Genomic DNA, 18,562 nt, shown 5'->3' with positions numbered 1-18,562 from the left:
GTCTGTGGTTCACGAGAGCCAAGAGTCACTTTGATTTGTTTGTATTCTGAAATTTATCTCATTCTGAAGTTTGATATGAACATCACCTGATAGCAGATGTTATGCTTTGGGCTGCTGACACGTGATTGGCTGATTGGATAATTGCGTAATTATCATATGCATGCGCATCGTCGGAACTGTTAAAGCGCGGTACATCATCCGCTCACTAGGTAATTAATTCACGTGCATCCACTCCTATTTCTCCTCCTCTTCCTCCTCCTCCACCTCTACCTCCTCCTCCTCCTCCTCCTGTCCGGTCGGCGCCATCGCTCTGATTGGGAAGTGCATCCATCTCTCAGCGCGCGCGCGACGCCGCCGCTGCCGCCGCTCCCGTTTGTGCGTCTCTGCGCGTGCGGCACACCGACACCACACACACACACACCACACACCACACACACACAACACCACACACCGACAGCGACACCAACCAAGACCAGACAAGAAGGAGGCAGAAGTTGAGACCGAGACGGCAGCAAGATGCGCGCGCTGTTCGGTGTCCCGACTCCCATCTTCCTCCTGGTCGTGTACGGATTGTGTCCCTCTATGGTGAGCGTGGCGCGTGCATTCTGTAACCCAACGACGCTTTATTGCTTTAGTATGAGCGCTTATTCTGCATGAGGGTCCTGCGCGTGAGCTGTGTGTGTGTGTGTGTCATATTGCTCTTATCTGTAGGCTGTTTATTATTATTATTATTATTATTATTATTATTATTATTATTATTATTATTATTATTATTATTAGAGTGATACATCTCCTGAAGTTTGTATGATTTATTACTTTACACGAACAACAAGGTGCACGTGCAGACTCCTTGATGGGCGCATTTACATTACAACAGCGTGAGGCTCGTGCACGCGTGTGATAATCGGCTTTAAAGTTTGACTTTTATAAAAAGTCAATCGGAAGCAAACGGTGCGCTCGTGAGGCAATTATGGCGAGATAAAGTAATGAGACCGGATTACACTGCAGGCTGGAGTGCAGGCACAGATATGCGCAGGGGGGCAAAAGAGGAAAGCTGGAAAATGCAATGTCACTATATTCTCTCTCTCTCTCTCTCTCTCTCTCTCTCTCTCTCTCTCTCTCTCTCTCTCTCTCTCTCTCTCTCTCTCTCTCACACACACACACACACACACACACACACACACACACACACATATCGTCGCATGTGCTCCTGTTCACATTTATTTGCTTTGAGGTGTGATGTGAGATGCTGATTCACTCACACAGGTTTTGCTCATTTATCAGATTATCTTCTAAAGTATCAGATTATCTCCTGCACAGCCGGATTAACTCAGACACCGTTAGAGAAATTGTTTTATTTATCTTAATTCAAACACATCTTACTACAGATTTAACCTCTCATTCTAGACGTGAAGATTTCCGTGCTTTTTCGATTTGGCATCAGAGAGAATAAGTAACAGAAGTTTATATCTCTGCACCATCTCCATCAGTTCATGTCATCAGATTAATCTACTCGCTCCATACAGGAACGTCACACTCTGTCATTTCTTTAAAATAACGCAAAAATGGAAAAAAAAAATCTGAAACTTTTTCTTTAAAGGGAAAATATGGCGGCTCTTATAATATTCTGACGTTCGGCTCAGTGGTGAAGATGACACACAGTTCCTGTAGACACTTATAGCTAACTTATAGCATGTTATAGCAGCTATAAACGCTCATTTCATCAAAACTTTCAAAGTGCACGAGAATAAGCAAAGAAGTGTAAACTCCTCTGTCCTGAAGATGTCTGAAAGGTTAACCGCTGATGCTGGAGACCTCCATCAATGCTAAATAAATAAATAAATAAATAAATAAATAAATAAATAAATAACCCGTTTATTATTAATGAAGCTGTACACGCCCCTGTGAACAAGATGCTGCTGTAGAAACAAAAGCCTATATTTTATAGTGTTAATATAACCCTTTGACGTACAGCTTCTTTACTGTCTGATGAAAGTATCAGATAAACGTGTACAGTGTACTGAGAGACATAACCTGAGTTTAAGGGGTTAATACGGTAGAAACCTGTACGTCGTGTGTAAACACACCGCGCTCGCTTGTTGCTTGCATCGTGCAAACACACAACGGTTTGTCTTAGTTCTCGACTAAAGAGCGGTAACTGTCGTGTGCTCAGCTTTCTCTTTAACTCACACTGTTTATCCTTCAGCTCTCAGCTTCAGCGTCAGCGTGTTCCACAGAGGAACGTTACAGCGTCTCTCCGAACGAGACGAGGCTGCAGTCGGTTTATAAATGTTTCATGTTTTAGCAGTTAAAAAAATACAGATTTTTCACACTCACGTTGACGATCACAAGCATGTGATTTTGGTGCCGAAGTAAAGCTTTGCAAAGGAAAAACCTCCAGCACAAACTATAGCTAGAGGTTATAAAGCTCCGTTCTTACGAGCGCTAGAAATATTCTATGTGCAGTAACTGAGCATTAGCAGGATCGCTTCAGCCACCAGAAACATCGCCATCTTCTCTCAGCTCGGACAAATCTGTCGCTTTTCTCTTTGACAGTCAGAAGTAACAGAACACACAGTTTCTTGTCGATCACTTTTCATCTTTAGCTGAGTATAGCAACAGCGCCCTCTAGCTGTAGCGCTCAGAATGCAGCTTGTTTTTACATTGGCATGTTTGGGAATGCGGTAGCTTAGTGATTAAGGTGTTGGATTACTAATCAGAAGGTCATGAGTTCAAATCCCAGGTCCACCAATCTGCCACTGCTGGGCCCCATAGCAAGGCCCTCAACCTTTAATTATTCAGTTGCATAAAATGAAATATAAGTCACTCTGGAAACTTGTGTCTGCTAAATGCTGTAACGGGAGATTTCTATTTATTCAGCAGCAGATGAGGGTTAACAGTCTCACGTGGCAGCAGTGGGATTTTACTCATGACCTTCCGATCTAAAGTTCAGCATCTTAACCACATCTTCAATCTTCTCCGAAAAGAGCTACTGCATCTGCTGAATGCACAGAGCTCCTGATGGCTGATTAGAGCTAAACTGATTAACGAGTGGCTTCAGGTGTGACTCCTGACTGAAGACAACGACAACGTCACAAACGTCGTTCTAGCGAAAAGAGGGACTTCTGTAAAGGGCCGGCTTTAAACTAGAGAGTGTGTTTGGCTTGAATGAGAGATCACGTAGAAATAGAGTTTTTCTAAGTTGTAATAAAAATAAATAAATAAATAAATAAATAGAGAGATAAATAAATAAATAAATAAATAAATAAATAAATAAATCAATAAATCAATAAAGCTCTACAGGATCAATGGAAGTGAGCTGCAGTTTCCCTTCATTACACTTACGGAGCTGTTAGCGAGTTATTAACCTGTTATGTAGAGTTATTATTGAGCCTCATAGCGTGCGGGAGATTAGAAATAAACTTTATTGAGTTAAATCTGTTATATTTCTATTTGTATTCAATGCAGAGGTTTAGATTTGTATATTTCACCAAATCTACACACTGTAATGTTTTATTTTGAAAAGGTTTTCTGTCTTAATTCAGTTCAGTTTATTTATTTACAGCTCCAACAATGCGCATCGTCTCAGAGCAGCTTTACGGCAGAATAAACACTATTATTTTACTAAGTCATCTTGAAACAGATCTTAAAGATGGTGGTGTGTGTAGACATAGAGGCTCAGAGCTGTGCACCTCCTCCTCCTCCTTCTTTTTCTTTTTCTTCTTCTTCTTCTTCTTCTTCTTCTTCTTCTTCTCCTCCTTCTAATGCTTGTTCTCTTGCTCCACCTTCTTCTTCTTCTTCTTCTTCTTCTTCTTTTCCCCCTCCTCTTACTTTTTCTTCTCCTTCTGCTTTTCCTCCTTCTTCTCCTCCTTATTCTTCTCCTCCTCCTCATACTTCTTCTCCTCCTCCTCTTCCTTCTCATTTTTCTTTTTCCTCTTCTTCTTCTTCTTCTTCTTCTTCTTCTTCCTCCTCTTTCACCTCCTCCTTTTTATTATTATTTTATTATTTTCTTATGTATTATAAGAAAATATACATATATTCATGGTAATGTAGAGAAAAATGTAAATTTAAGACAGAATCTGAATCATTAAGGATCTAAAATGAAACCAGGAAGATAATAAACTGAAAACATTTTGGAGCATCATGTTGACTACAAACAGTAAATGTTGAACTTTGCTAGAAAGAACAGTCCAGAAACAGTTTATCTGATCAGCGCTGATTGGATTCAGGTTCATGTCACTTTATCACTTGAAGGAGATCTCTTCATGTCTTCTGGCTTTTATCTGAATTGGATTCTGATGTAACGTCAGCTACAGATATCTAAGAGATTATGACTATCTGCTATAGTGCCATGTTCTCTCTCTGTCTCTCTCTCTCTCTGTCTCTCTCCCTCTCTCTCCCTCTGTCTCTCTCCCACTCTCTCCCTCTGTCTCTCTCCCTCTCTCTCCGTCTCTCTCTCCCTCTCTCCCTCTCTCCCTCTCTCTGTCTCGCCCTCTCTCTCTGTCTCTCTGTCTCTCTCTCTCTCCCTCTCTCTCTCCCCCAAAAAGCCAAATAATGTTCAAACTGATGAATTTGTTTTTTTTAATCAAACCTCTCAAAGCCACAAAGTGTCCAAACACTTTTTTTCCGTCATGTTTTTTTCATGCGTGCAATTACACAATTACATGGACAGGAGGTCAGCGACCCTCGTTAAGCACTGATTGTAGGAGACGCTCGCTAAATATAAGCCTGCGTTTGTCCGAGGGCTGAAACTGTGCCAAGTAATAATGCGTGTGAGTCATGGAGAAGCGCATGACAGGACATGGCTGAATGATGTCTGGATGATTTAATGCAGTCTGTAGCTGGAAATTCAATGACAAGGAAAATTACAGTCACAGAAATAAGAGACGTCTGTGTTGTGACTGATCATACAGTGTCCATACCTGTCTCTGTGTCCTGTCCATATCTGTCTCTGTGTCCTGTCCGTACCTGTCTCTGTGTCCTGTCTGTACCTGTCTCTGTGTCCTGTCCGTACCTGTCTCTGTGTCCTGTCCGTATCTGTCTCTGTGTCCTGTCCGTACCTGTCTCTGTGTCCTGTCCATAACTGTCTCTGTGTCCTGTCCATACCTGTCCCTGTGTCCTGTCCATATCTGTCTCTGTGTTCTGTCCGAACCTGTCTCTGTGTCCTGTCCATAACTGTCTCTGTGTCCTGTCCATATCTGTCTCTGTGTCCTGTCCGTACCTGTCTCTGTGTCCTGTCCATACCTGTCTCTGTGTCCTGTCCGTACCTGTCTCTGTGTCATGTGCGTTCCTGTCTCTGTGTCCTGTCCGTACCTGTCTCTGTGTCATGTCCATACATGTATCTGTGTCCTGTCCATAACTGTCTCTGTGTCATGTCCATAACTGTATCTGTGTCCTGTCCATAACTGTCTCTGAGCCCTGTCCATACCGGTCTCTTTTCTCTTCATACCTTTCTCTGTCCATAACTGTCTCTGTGTTCTGTCCATACCTGTCTCTGTGTCCTGTCCATGCCTGTCTCTGTGTCCTGTCCATACTGTACCTGTCTCTGTGTCCTGTCCATACTGTACGTGTCTCTGTGTCCTGTCCATACCTGTCTCTGTGTCCTGTCCGTACCTGTCTCTGTGTCATGTGCGTTCCTGTCTCTGTGTCCTGTCTGTACCTGTCTCTGTGTCATGTCCATACATGTATCTGTGTCCTGTCCATAACTGTCTCTGTGCCCTGTCCATACCGGTCTCTTTTCTCTTCATACCTGTCTCTGTCCATAACTGTCTCTGTGTCCTGTCCATGCCTGTCTCTGTGTCCTGTCCATACTGTACCTCTCTCTGTGTCCTGTCCATACTGTACCTGTCTCTGTGTCCTGTTCATACCTGTCTCTGTGTCCTGTTCATACCTGTCTCTGTGTCCTGTCCATACTGTACCTGTCTCTGTGTCATGTCCATACTGTACCTGTCTCTGTGTCCTGTCCATACTGTACCTGTCTCTGTGTCCTGTCCATACCTGTCTCTGTGTCCTGTTTTACCATGAAGGTGATTAAAACATCCTAAAGTTTTATTCCACTGAAACTACAGCAATTTATCAACACACAAACCGAGTCTTTACCACAGAGACCGATAGATGATGACTGAGCGTCTTCCTCATGTCTCACTCCACAGTGCTGTTAATATGAAGCTCAGAATTTGTAGAGTTTCATCACTAGTTGTGTTTTGCTCTACAATGTTTGTATCTTCAGAGTAAATGTCGAAATCAAACCCAGCTCTGCTCTCTGAGATGCTCCGAGTTCTCCACAAACTTGATAAATTAGAGTTAAAAGTTTAGACACACTTGTTCCTTAAGCTTGTGAGTTGTTCTGGACAATAAGTCACTATTGTGGTGCTTTGTGATGGTTCTCCATGAGGAACAGATCCTGCACATTCTTTGCTTATTCTGCATCTTTAACCTCTTTGTGATCCTCCCTACCCCTATCATATAGAGACCCATCTGGGGGACTTAAATAAGGTGTTACTATAGAAACATCGATGTATTCCAATGAGCATATAAATGAATTCATTAATCAACATCTTCTTGACCAATAAGAAGCCACTATGGCTGTCTTGATCTCTCAGAGTGGCCTGTTGTCTCGCTGCTGAGAAACGTTCAGGAACCTTCAGGAACTGTATTATTCAGCTTCTTCTGTATCTCACAGACATCAGCTTCCTGTCTGTCCACTGCCTTGGTTTTACTTTTAATGGTGACGTTACAAACCAAATCCTTGCTGTCACTTTGTTAAACAGGTTTCTCCTCTCAGTGCTTAGCTTTACTCCTCTACCTCTACATCTAATCTCAGCAGGCTTTGGAGGATCGCTGCTACTTTATGGGAGAGAGAGAGAGAGACAGAGTGAGTGAGAGAGAGAGTGAATGAAAGAGAGAGACAGAGAGAGAGAAAGAGAAAGACAGAGTGAGAGAGAGAGGGGGGGAGAGGGGGATAGAGACAATGAAAGAGAGTGAGTGAGAGATAGAGAGAGAGAGAGAGAGAGAGGAGAGGAGAGAGGGAGTTGAGGGAGGAGAGAGGAGGAAGGAGGAGAGAGAGGACAGGAAGTGAGGAGAGAGAGAGAGAGAGTGATGCGAGAGAGAGAGAGAGACAGAGAAGAGACAGAGAGGAGGACGGAGTGAGGAAGAGTGGGAGGATAGGGAGTGAGACCGGAGGAGGAGAGAGAGAGGGGAGAGAGAGAGAGAGAGAGAGACGAGTGAGGGGAGTGAGAGAGAGAGAGAGAGAGGAGAGAGAGAGGAGAGAGAGAGAGAGAGAGGAGAGAGAAGAGTGAGTGAGATGTGGAGAGGAGAGAGAGAGGAGGGAAGAGGAGAGAGAGAGGTAGAAGAGAGAGGCGTAGAGTGAGAGAGAGAGAGAGAGAGAGAGAGAGAGGAAAAGAGAGAGAGAGAGAGAGAGAGAGAGAGTGAGAGAGAGAGAGAGAGAGAGAGAGAGAGAAAGAGAAAGACAAAGAAAGTGAGAGAGAGAGACAGAGAGAGAGAAAGAGAGAGACAGAGGGAGAGAGAGAGTGTGTGTGTGTGTGTCACAGAGAGATCAGTGACGAGCTCTGGTTGAGCTCCAGTGTGTCAGAGTTGAGCATCATCTCAGGTGATCACACTGTCAGGTCAGTTTACACCGCTAGGTGACTGTTGTTACATTTATTCTTAAAAAGTAAGCAGAAGATTTGAGGAAAGCCGCCGGCGCAAACACAGGGTTCTGATCGAATAAGAAAAGTCACAACAAAACAGAGCAAAGGTGGTCACAAATACAGGGATGATCAAAGGACATCAGTGAAAATCATTTACATTTACAGTATCCGTATCCGCCATTACCCAGAGAGACATACGTATCATCTCAGTTTATACAGCAGAGCAATTGAGTGTTAAGGGCCTTACACGGGGGCCCAACAATGGCAGACTGCTGGACCTGGGACTCAAGTTCACAACCTTCTGTTCAGTAGTCCAACACATTAACCACTATACCACAGGACTAGCAATGCTAATCGGAATCACAACGGCTCAGTTACGTCACAGACCTACAAAACTGAGCGTATGACTCACAATTAGAAACCAAGAAGCTTGAAAAGTGGGAGAAATAAACACACACAAGAGAAACCGGTGAATGTAATGTAAAGTCTGGTGAATGGGGACGTTACTGGGAGGTGAAGTCTGTGGCGGTCGTGTTTGACATCCGCATTGGACCGTAGGCCGTGACGTTACGCGACTTTACTGCTGTGTCTGTTAAACTGGCGATTTTTCCAAACTGATGATAGAAGACTGTTAGACATTTCCCTGAATAAAACACTTTTACAATACAACGAATAAACAAGTTTTAAACCATTCTTCATGTTTCAGCTTTTCAAGGTTTCATTAATCATCTTACGATGAAAATAAAGCTTCATTCGTTTCGAGCAAATATTACAGGATTTTAAACTCTCTCCAAACCCCATGTATTGATCCAGAACTCATGAGAGAACGAGTACAAAGCTAACACAAATGAATCCAACAAAACTTTGGCTGGATGCTAGAATTCAGTCAGAGTGATGTAGAGAGAGTTTCACACACAACACAATAAATATAGAACTTAAACGATATTTAGAGAAGCTTTAATCAATCTAAAGATCTAGATTTGCACATAAATCCTACAGCTGTAGGCTTCCCGATCAGACACGGTTCCATCTCATTGGAAAGCCAAGAACTCTTAAAGGTGAGGTCTCTGATGTTTGAAAGCCAATGTTGACATATAAAATCACCAAAACAAACACGCCCCTAAACCAAACGGGTCCCACCCCTGTATCGATAGCTCCGCCCACACATACATACGTAACCCGGGCGACTAACGGAAAGCAACGTGTCTTTATCATAGCTGAAGGGAAGAACAATACGATTGTAGATAAACAAACAAGCAAAAATGCCACACAAGCATAATGATGTAAAGGACAAAGGCATATATTAGTTCTGTGTAACAAAGCAAAACCAACGTTACTCACCTATCGAGAAGGAAAAAAGCGCCTCGGCGTCTTAAGTAAAGTCGGCCACATATTCACAGGTCGGAGATTCCCGAGTCGATAACTCCTGAGCTAAACGCTGTTACTACACAAAACGCGGTTGTAGCTGCCTCTCTACATTACTACGATAGAAAAGAGGTGTTATTTGTGTAGTAACAGCGTTTAGCTCAGGAGTTATTGACTCGGGAAACTCCAACCTGTGAATATGTGGCCGACTTCCTGCTCCTTCAGTTCTCTCCAGCGCTGGAAAGCTGATCCTATATTAACACGTCCTACTTCTTGTCCTTATCGTAAGTCTTTCTTCTCTTTCTTTCTTTGTTTTTATCCTCCATGTCGAAGTTAAAACCGCTTTCTGCTAATGTCACACATGCACACCGAACACTCTCTCAGCCCATATCGACAAGCCCCGCCCCTTTCCGCTCATTGGCTACACGTTTGTTTTTTTTTATGCTTTTGTTTGTCGTTCTGACTCATTTTCTGAAGCATTTCTCAAACATCGGAGACCCCACCTTTAATTAAATCTCCGAAGAACTGTTATTTTTTTCCCCTTTTATCCACAATTCTTTTATTTAGTGATGAAGCCAAGTGGACTGGTGGGTTCTGGGTACTGAAAAGAGTCTGAATCAGAGTCAAATTGATTCTTTTGACTCTTAAGATATTTGGTTTGATTCAGTTTCACAACCGTAGTAAAACAAACGGAAAAGGTGTGTACAGGTCTTCCTAAAACTCTCATTCATCAGTCAGACATCAATAAAATATAAATAAAACCTTTAACCAATGAGTGTAGAAATCACCTGAGTATGAAGAACACTCAGTGAGTTAATGATAGTATCCTTTAGGCTCGTTGACTTTCTGAGCTTGTTCTACTTTCAGAAAAGATGGACGGATTCCAGTGTTCGTCGTCCTCCGTCCCAGTTTGTCTCCTGTCCTTGTCTTACTGCTGCTTTTCATGACCACACATCTCTAACAGCACGTCAGAACGATCGAGTTCTGAGATTCAGAGACGTTTGACAAGACGTGGCCGCGTAACGAGCGTCTCATCTCGAGCATGCCGAGATCCGAACGCTCTGAACCTGCCGTGTCATTTCTCCAACACCTGATGCTGATGTACCGTATCACTTCTCTGTTTGATGACGACTTTCACTGAACTGGAGCTCCTACTTTTTCTCCAGCTTTGACATTTCCATTATCAAGATCCGGCTCCTGTAAATTGGATTTTTTACTTTGCATCACAAACTATTCTTTTCTTAAAAGGAAAGAAAAATGGGGCATAGAAGCCCTTATTATCTGCACATATACATTACAGCACAGAGAGATTTTTTTCTTTGCATATTCCAACTGACGAGGTTGTGGTGAGAGCCCGGGGGCAGCTATGATACACCACCACTGGAGCAGTGAGGGTTAAGTGAGCCTTGCTCAATTACCCAATAGTGGAAGCTTAGCAGTGCTAGGGCTCGAACCCTGACCTTCCAAACAACATCCCAGAGCCATAACCACTTACAGAACGTGGAATTGCATTTATAACGAGCTGCAAAACTTCAAGTGAAAAGACATTTTTATTTTGGTCTTTTCTTTGCTCGTTCACAAAGAGACATTGAGTGCTAATTTTGGGTAACAGGAATCTTCTTCTTTTTCTTCTTCTTTCGGCTTTTCCCTTCAGGGGTCTCCACGGCGAATCGTCTCTCTCCACCTATCCCTATCTTCTGCATCCTCAACACTTGCACTCAATAGCTTCATATCCTCAATAATTACATCCATACAGTAGACCTCCTCTTTGGCCTCCTCTTTGGCTCCTGCCTGGCAGCTCCATGTCCAACATTCTCCTACCGATATACTGTACTCGCTCTCCCTCCTCTGAACATGTCCAAACCGTCTTAATCTGTCCTCCCTAACTTTGTCCCCCCAAACGTCCAACATGAGCTGTTCCTCTGATGTACTCGTTCCTAATCCTGTCCGATCTCGTCACTCCCAAAGAGAACCTCAACATCTTCAGCTCTGACCTCTAGCTCTGACTCCTGTCCCTTCTTCAGTGACACTGTCTCTAAACCATACAGCATGGCTGGTCTCACCATGGTCCTGTACACCTTCCCCTTGATTCTCGCTGATATTTTCCTATCACACAGAACTCCTGACACCTTTCTCCACCCACTCCAACCTACAGTACCTGCACTCGCTTCTTTACCTCTTTCCCACTCTCTCCATTACTCTGGACTGTTGACCCCAAGTACTTAAACTCCTGTACCTTCTTCACCTCTTCACCCTGTAACCTTACTGTTCCACTTCCCTCCCTTAACAAGAATACTGTTGATATAGATCACAGTACACCATAAAGGAGAGTGACCCACAATTCCACTGCATCCACAAGGTCACACCCCTACACATAAACACACACACACACACACACACACACACACACACACACACACACACACACACACACACACACACAGATACGCACAAGGACATTTTACAAAGCCACTGATCAGTGCCAATTATGTGTCTCTGCACAATGGCTCTGGTCTCATCAGGATTCAGTCTCACCATCACTCAGTAGGAGGCAGAAACCTTCCACATGTCAGGAACATCAGGAAAATTACACGATTAGTGTCAGTCTAACAAAAAGGTATCTCCTATTTATTATTTCAGGCGAATCCATCACACTTAACCGAGTTCCTAAATAAATTCCCTACCTCGGTGTTTCGGTTTTAAAAATAGGAACCATCACACGTTCTGTAGTAGCTGCTCCTCATCAACCAGTCGTGTGGATTTACGTCAAGTATATTGTAGCGTCAGAAATTTCACCGAGACGTACTGTAGCGAGTTTCTGGTAACTTCACATAATGCGGCATTTGACTTAACTCTGAACTCAAAAGTAAAACTTAACATCTAACACAAGTGACCAAAACTTTATGAGATATTTCACCGTAAAACGGTGATCTGTTCATTATTATGTCGGATGTCAGTGTTACAGATTTAACCGATGGACGTGGTAGCCTAGCGGTTAAGGTGTTGGGCTACCGTTCGGAAGGTTGTGAGTTAGATTTCTACGTCGACCGAGCTGCCACTGATCGGCCCCTGAGCAAGGCCCTTAACACCCAATTGCTCAGTTGTATAAAAATGAGATAATATGTAAGTCGCTCTGGATAAGGACGTCTACTAAATGCCGTAAATGTAAAAGTTTCTCTGTCGGTTGCTCTGAAGTGAATATAAACCCGTGATGTCCTGAAGTGATATTTTATTTACTTTGTGATGTCATAGGCTACACTCAGGGTTGAGGAAACCTTTTCGTATATTAATTCCAACCAAGGAAATCTAATCACTTTTACAAAGACAAATCCATGTTCAGTGTCTTTACCAGTGGTGCGTGATGGTGAGGTGTTAGCACCACCGATCAGGCTCCATAATGCCTTATAACATTCTTTCTATGAACTCATTCATCTCACTCACTCATCGGGTCACGGGGAGCCTGTGCCTATCTCAGGCGTCATCGGGCATCGAGGCAGGATACACCCAGGACGTAGTGCCAACCCATCACAGGGCACACACACACTCTCATTCACTCACACACACACTACGGACAATTTTCCAGAGATGCCAATCAACCTACCATGCATGTCTTTGGACCGGGGGAGGAAACCGGAGTACCCGGAGGAAACCCCCGAGGCACGGGGAGAACATGCAAAATCCACACACATAAGGAGGAGGCGGGAATCAAACCCCGACCCTGGAGGTGTGAGGCGAACGTGCTAACCACTAAGCCACTGTGATCCCCCTCTTTCTATGAACTGAATCGGATAAAAATAAAAAAAATACAAGTTTTATAACCATTATATTGGTTATAAATAGAATGTTAAAAGTGACACGGATCCAGAAGGAAAATATGTCCTCGTCTTTCGGTCGTGACGATTTTTATCCGGCAGAAGTGTACGAGTTTGTTAGCGCACTCATTCTCACTTTGCACTTGTTTAACACAGGCTTGTTTGGACAGGTAATACATTACACACTGTGTAGTGAATGCTGATACACCAGCAAGAAACTGAGAGAGAGAGACAGAGAGAGAGAGAGAGAGAGAGAGAGAGAGAGAGGGAGAGAGAGAGAGAATAAACTGAGTAAGTAATAAAAACTGCAGGTTCTACAATGTTCTAATGGCTTTTGTTTGGAGGAAAAATTGACAAGCAGCACGACATGACAAAATAATCCTAGAGATAAAGAATTAAGACAGCATGCTGTCTCTCTCACGCTCTCTTTTTATCTATCTCTCTCTGTTGGTGGGGAAAATATCACACATACACACACACACACACACACACACACACACACTATATGGACCTCTGGCAGCATTGCTGTGCTTTAACTTTGCTGTTTGTCATCCCGTTTGTCTTAGCATCATTAATGTCCGTCTCCATGCCGTTAGAGCAGAAAGCTCCAGTCGCAGTAACTGTATTAAAAACGAACGACCCACGATGATAAACGATGATGTTTATTTATAAACCCTTAGAGAAAGCTCAATGAAGAGACATGGAGAGTCCCTCCTCGGAGCCAAAATGTTAACCGGTATAAAAGGCGTGCTCATCAGTCAGGACGCGAGCGGGATCCATCCTGCCAGCTCACTCAACCTTTACGGCTTGTTTTTTTTTCTGTTTCTTTAAATGAAATGCTGTGATGAACGACTGGATCAAGCGGCTTCAGCGTTCTGCTGATATTTACCGAATTACACTTAGTTCAGAAGCTGGTTACTTTCCAGCAGAACAGCGAATGGAGCAATGAACAGATTGAAGCGGTTACATCTGATTGTGATGTGGGGGGGACACGGTGGCTTAGTGGTCAGCACGTTCGCCTCACACCTCCAGGGTTGGGGGTTCGATTCCCGCCTCCGCCTTGTGTGTGTGGAGTTTGCATGTTCTCCCCGTGCCTCGGGGGTTTCCTCCGGGTACTCCGGTTTCCTCCCCCGGTCCAAAGACATGCATGGTAGGTTGATTGGCATCTCTGGAAAATTGTCCGTAGTGTGAGAGTGTGTGAGTGAATGAGAGTGTGTGTGTGCCCTGTGATGGGTTGGCACTCCGTCCAGGGTGTATCCTGCCTCGATGCCCGATGACGCCTGAGATAGGCACAGGCTCCCCGTGACCCGAGAAGTTAAATGAATGAATGAATGAATGAATATTCTACTGTAACGGTTGGACTTTTTCTCCCATGAGATTTACTTCTGAAAACTTTTCCATTTATCATTAATTCACTATTATGAAAATGTTGAATCTAAAACCTTCTCCTGCATTTAACTTGAAAGCACATAAGTGCCACGTCAGCGCATCTTGCCACCAACATGGGCCAAAACATGACTAATGTGAGATGGGCTTGTCTCCTCTGTAGATATTATTATATGCAAATCTGATACAGTCTTTAAAAGATTCCTTTTAAATGTAATATACAAACTTCCTGTAATCCACACAGAGTTAATATCACACATGAAATCTGTGCCATTCCGTATCACACAGGAGTCTCTGATCCATGACCTCCGTGTGGAGATGTGAGAGATGGGAGAGATTATTTTGTGTTACAGCATCTTGTGCGATGAAATTTGAATGTCAGGGATCAGATGAACACCAGGAAAATGCCATAGTGTTCATGACAGATAGACAACTTGTTATCTAACAGAGTGAAAGGAAAGAGAGAGAGATAGAGATAGATGAGGCGAGAGAACGAGAGTGGTGTAACAGGGCCAATTGTGAATGACAGGTGAATATTGAGTGTGAAGAAGTGTGTGTGTGTTTGTGTGTGTGTTTGGGGTCAGTCGGGGGAGAAAGATGATGGATAAAGAGATATTGAACTCTGACTGTGTTTGTCTTGTAAGGTACATCTACCATTCTCTCTCTCTCTCTCTCTCTCTCTCTCTCTCTCTCTCTCTCTCTCTCTCTCATATTTTCACTGGGATAATTGTAGAAGCTTCTGAACCCTTTGCTTTTGTTCTGTGCCATGATGTGCTTCGCATCTTAACTCCACCTCCGAATTATACATCAAAGACAGGAGAGAGCGACCAGGTGCACTGTGGGAGGAAAGAGAGAGAGAGAGAGAGAGAGAGAGAGAGAGAGAGAGAGAGAGAGAGAGAGAGAGAGAGAGAGAACATGTAAAGAGCAATGTGACAAGCATGTTCCAGCCTCTTCCCCCTCTCTCTCTTTCCCTCTCTCTGATGGGAGACCGAGCCCTAAGTCGTCACACTCCACACCAAAACACATTTCCTGTTAAATTAGGGCTGTGGGAATTCAAGGCGGAGGAAGAGCTGGAGCTCATCCATCTTTTACCCAGTGACTGTCACCGGGGAATCGGCTGCTTGTTCAACTGCAGCTTATAAAGCAAGGAAGACCTGGATATGACTTGGATAAAAGGGTGTGCTACCTGCTTCAAGGCTGCAGCACAAAAGCGAAAGACATACAGAGAGAGAAGAAAGAGAGGGAGAGAGAAACACAGATAGAGGGAAAGGCTGAGGGAGATGGAAGGAAAGAAAGAGAGAGACACAGTAAGGGAGGAAAAAAAGAATGACAGACAGGGGGGTGCAGAGGGAGAGATATGGACTGAGAGATAGATACAGTATGTCCAGAGACAGAAAGAGAGAGAGATAGAGAGAGAGAGAGAGATTCAGCAGGAGAACGATAGATTTAGAAATACACTTAGAGAGAAACAGAGTAAAACTAAGCTAGAGAGGAAGACAGGTATGAGTTTTAGACCTACAGAGATACATCAAGAGAAAAGAAACAGACAGAGAGATATATAGCGAGAGACCAACACAGATATAAAGTGAGAGACCAACACAGATATATAGTAACAGACCAACACAGATATATAGTGAGAGACCAACACAGATATATAGTGAGAGACCAACACAGATATATAGTGACAGACCAACACAGATATATAGTGACAGACCAACACAGATATAAAGTGACAGACCAACACAGATATATAGTGACAGACCAACACAGATATAAAGTGACAGACCAACACAGATATATAGTGACAGACCAACACAGATATAAAGTGACAGACCAACACAGATATATAGTGAGAGACCAACACAGATATATAGTGACAGACCAACACGGATATATAGTGACAGACCAACACAGATATAAAGTGACAGACCAACACAGATATATAGTGAGAGACCAACACAGATATAAAGTGACAGACCAACACAGATATATAGTGACAGACCAACACAGATATATAGTGAGAGACCAACACAGATATAAAGTGACAGACCAACACAGATATATAGTGACAGACCAACACAGATATATAGTGAGAGACCAACACAGATATATAGTGACAGACCAACACAGATATATAGTGACAGACCAACACAGATATAAAGTGACAGACCAACACAGATATATAGTGAGAGACCAACACAGATATATAGTGACAGACCAACACAGATATATAGTGACAGACCAACACAGATATAAAGTGACAGACCAACACAGATATATAGTGAGAGACCAACACAGATATATAGTGACAGACCAACACAGATATATAGTGACAGACCAACACAGATATAAAGTGACAGACCAACACAGATATATAGTGAGAGACCAACACAGATATATAGTGACAGACCAACACAGATATATAGTGACAGACCAACACAGATATATAGTGACAGACCAACACAGATATATAGTGACAGACCAACACAGATATAAAGTGACAGACCAACACAGATATATAGTGACAGACCAACACAGATATATAGTGACAGACCAACACAGATATATAGTGAGAGACCAACACAGATATATAGTGACAGACCAACACAGATATATAGTGACAGACCAACACAGATATATAGTGACAGACCAACACAGATATATAGTGAGAGACCAACACAGATATATAGTGACAGACCAACACAGATATATAGTGACAGACCAACACAGATATAAAGTGACAGACCAACACAGATATATAGTGAGAGACCAACACAGATATATAGTGACAGACCAACACAGATATATAGTGACAGACCAACACAGATATAAAGTGACAGACCAACACAGATATATAGTGAGAGACCAACACAGATATAAAGTGACAGACCAACACAGATATATAGTGACAGACCAACACAGATATAAAGTGACAGACCAACACAGATATATAGTGAGAGACCAACACAGATATATAGTGACAGACCAACACAGATATATAGTGACAGACCAACACAGATATAAAGTGACAGACCAACACAGATATATAGTGAGAGACCAACACAGATATAAAGTGACAGACCAACACAGATATATAGTGACAGACCAACACAGATATATAGTGACAGACCAACACAGATATATAGTGAGAGACCAACACAGATATATAGTGACAGACCAACACAGATATATAGTGACAGACCAACACAGATATAAAGTGACAGACCAACACAGATATATAGTGACAGACCAACACAGATATATAGTGACAGACCAACACAGATATATAGTGACAGACCAACACAGATATAAAGTGACAGACCAACACAGATATATAGTGAGAGACCAACACAGATATATAGTGACAGACCAACACAGATATATAGTGACAGACCAACACAGATATATAGTGACAGACCAACACAGATATATAGTGACAGACCAACACAGATATATAGTGACAGACCAACACAGATATATAGTGACAGACCAACACAGATATATAGTGACAGACCAACACAGATATATAGTAACAGACCAACACAGATATATAGTGACAGACCAACACAGATATATAGTGACAGACCAACACAGATATATAGTGACAGACCAACACAGATATATAGTGACAGACCAACACAGATATATAGTGACAGACCAACACAGATATATAGTGAGAGACCAACACAGATATATAGTGACAGACCAACACAGATATATAGTGACAGACCAACACAGATATATAGTGACAGACCAACACAGATATATAGTGACAGACCAACACAGATATATAGTGACAGACCAACACAGATATATAGTGACAGACCAACACAGATATATAGTGAGAGACCAACACAGATATATAGTGACAGACCAACACAGATATATAGTGACAGACCAACACAGATATATAGTGACAGACCAACACAGATATATAGTGACAGACCAACACAGATATAAAGTGACAGACCAACACAGATATATAGTGAGAGACCAACACAGATATATAGTGACAGACCAACACAGATATATAGTGACAGACCAACACAGATATAAAGTGACAGACCAACACAAATACTGTATATAGTGAGAGACCAACACAGATATATAGTGACAGACCAACACAGATATATAGTGAGAGACCAACACAGATATATAGTAACAGACCAACACAGATATATAGTGACAGACCAACACAGATATATAGCGAGAGACCAACACAGATATATAGTGACAGACCAACACAAATACTGTATATAATGACAGACCAACACAGATATATAGCGAGAGACCAACACAGATATATAGTGACAGACCAACACAGATATATAGTGACAGACCAACACAGAT

The 18,562-nt window shown here is 42.7% G+C and overlaps 1 protein-coding gene across 1 annotated transcript in view; it reads left to right on the top strand.

Annotated features, from left to right (window-relative positions):
• Nucleotides 1-314: 314 nt before the first annotated feature.
• The window catches only part of olfm3a (olfactomedin 3a), a 53,451-nt gene continuing 35,203 nt past the window's right edge, over nt 315-18,562 (top strand). Inside the window, exon 1 of the mRNA XM_047811195.1 lies at nt 315-585. Coding sequence (XP_047667151.1) covers nt 517-585 — 69 coding nt within the window. The 5' untranslated portion in view covers nt 315-516. The remainder of the gene's footprint in view (nt 586-18,562) is intronic.

Source organism: Tachysurus fulvidraco, chromosome 3, assembly GCF_022655615.1.
Source record: "Tachysurus fulvidraco isolate hzauxx_2018 chromosome 3, HZAU_PFXX_2.0, whole genome shotgun sequence".
Classification (NCBI taxonomy): domain Eukaryota; kingdom Metazoa; phylum Chordata; class Actinopteri; order Siluriformes; family Bagridae; genus Tachysurus; species Tachysurus fulvidraco.
This window is presented reverse-complemented; position numbering and strand designations above follow the sequence as displayed.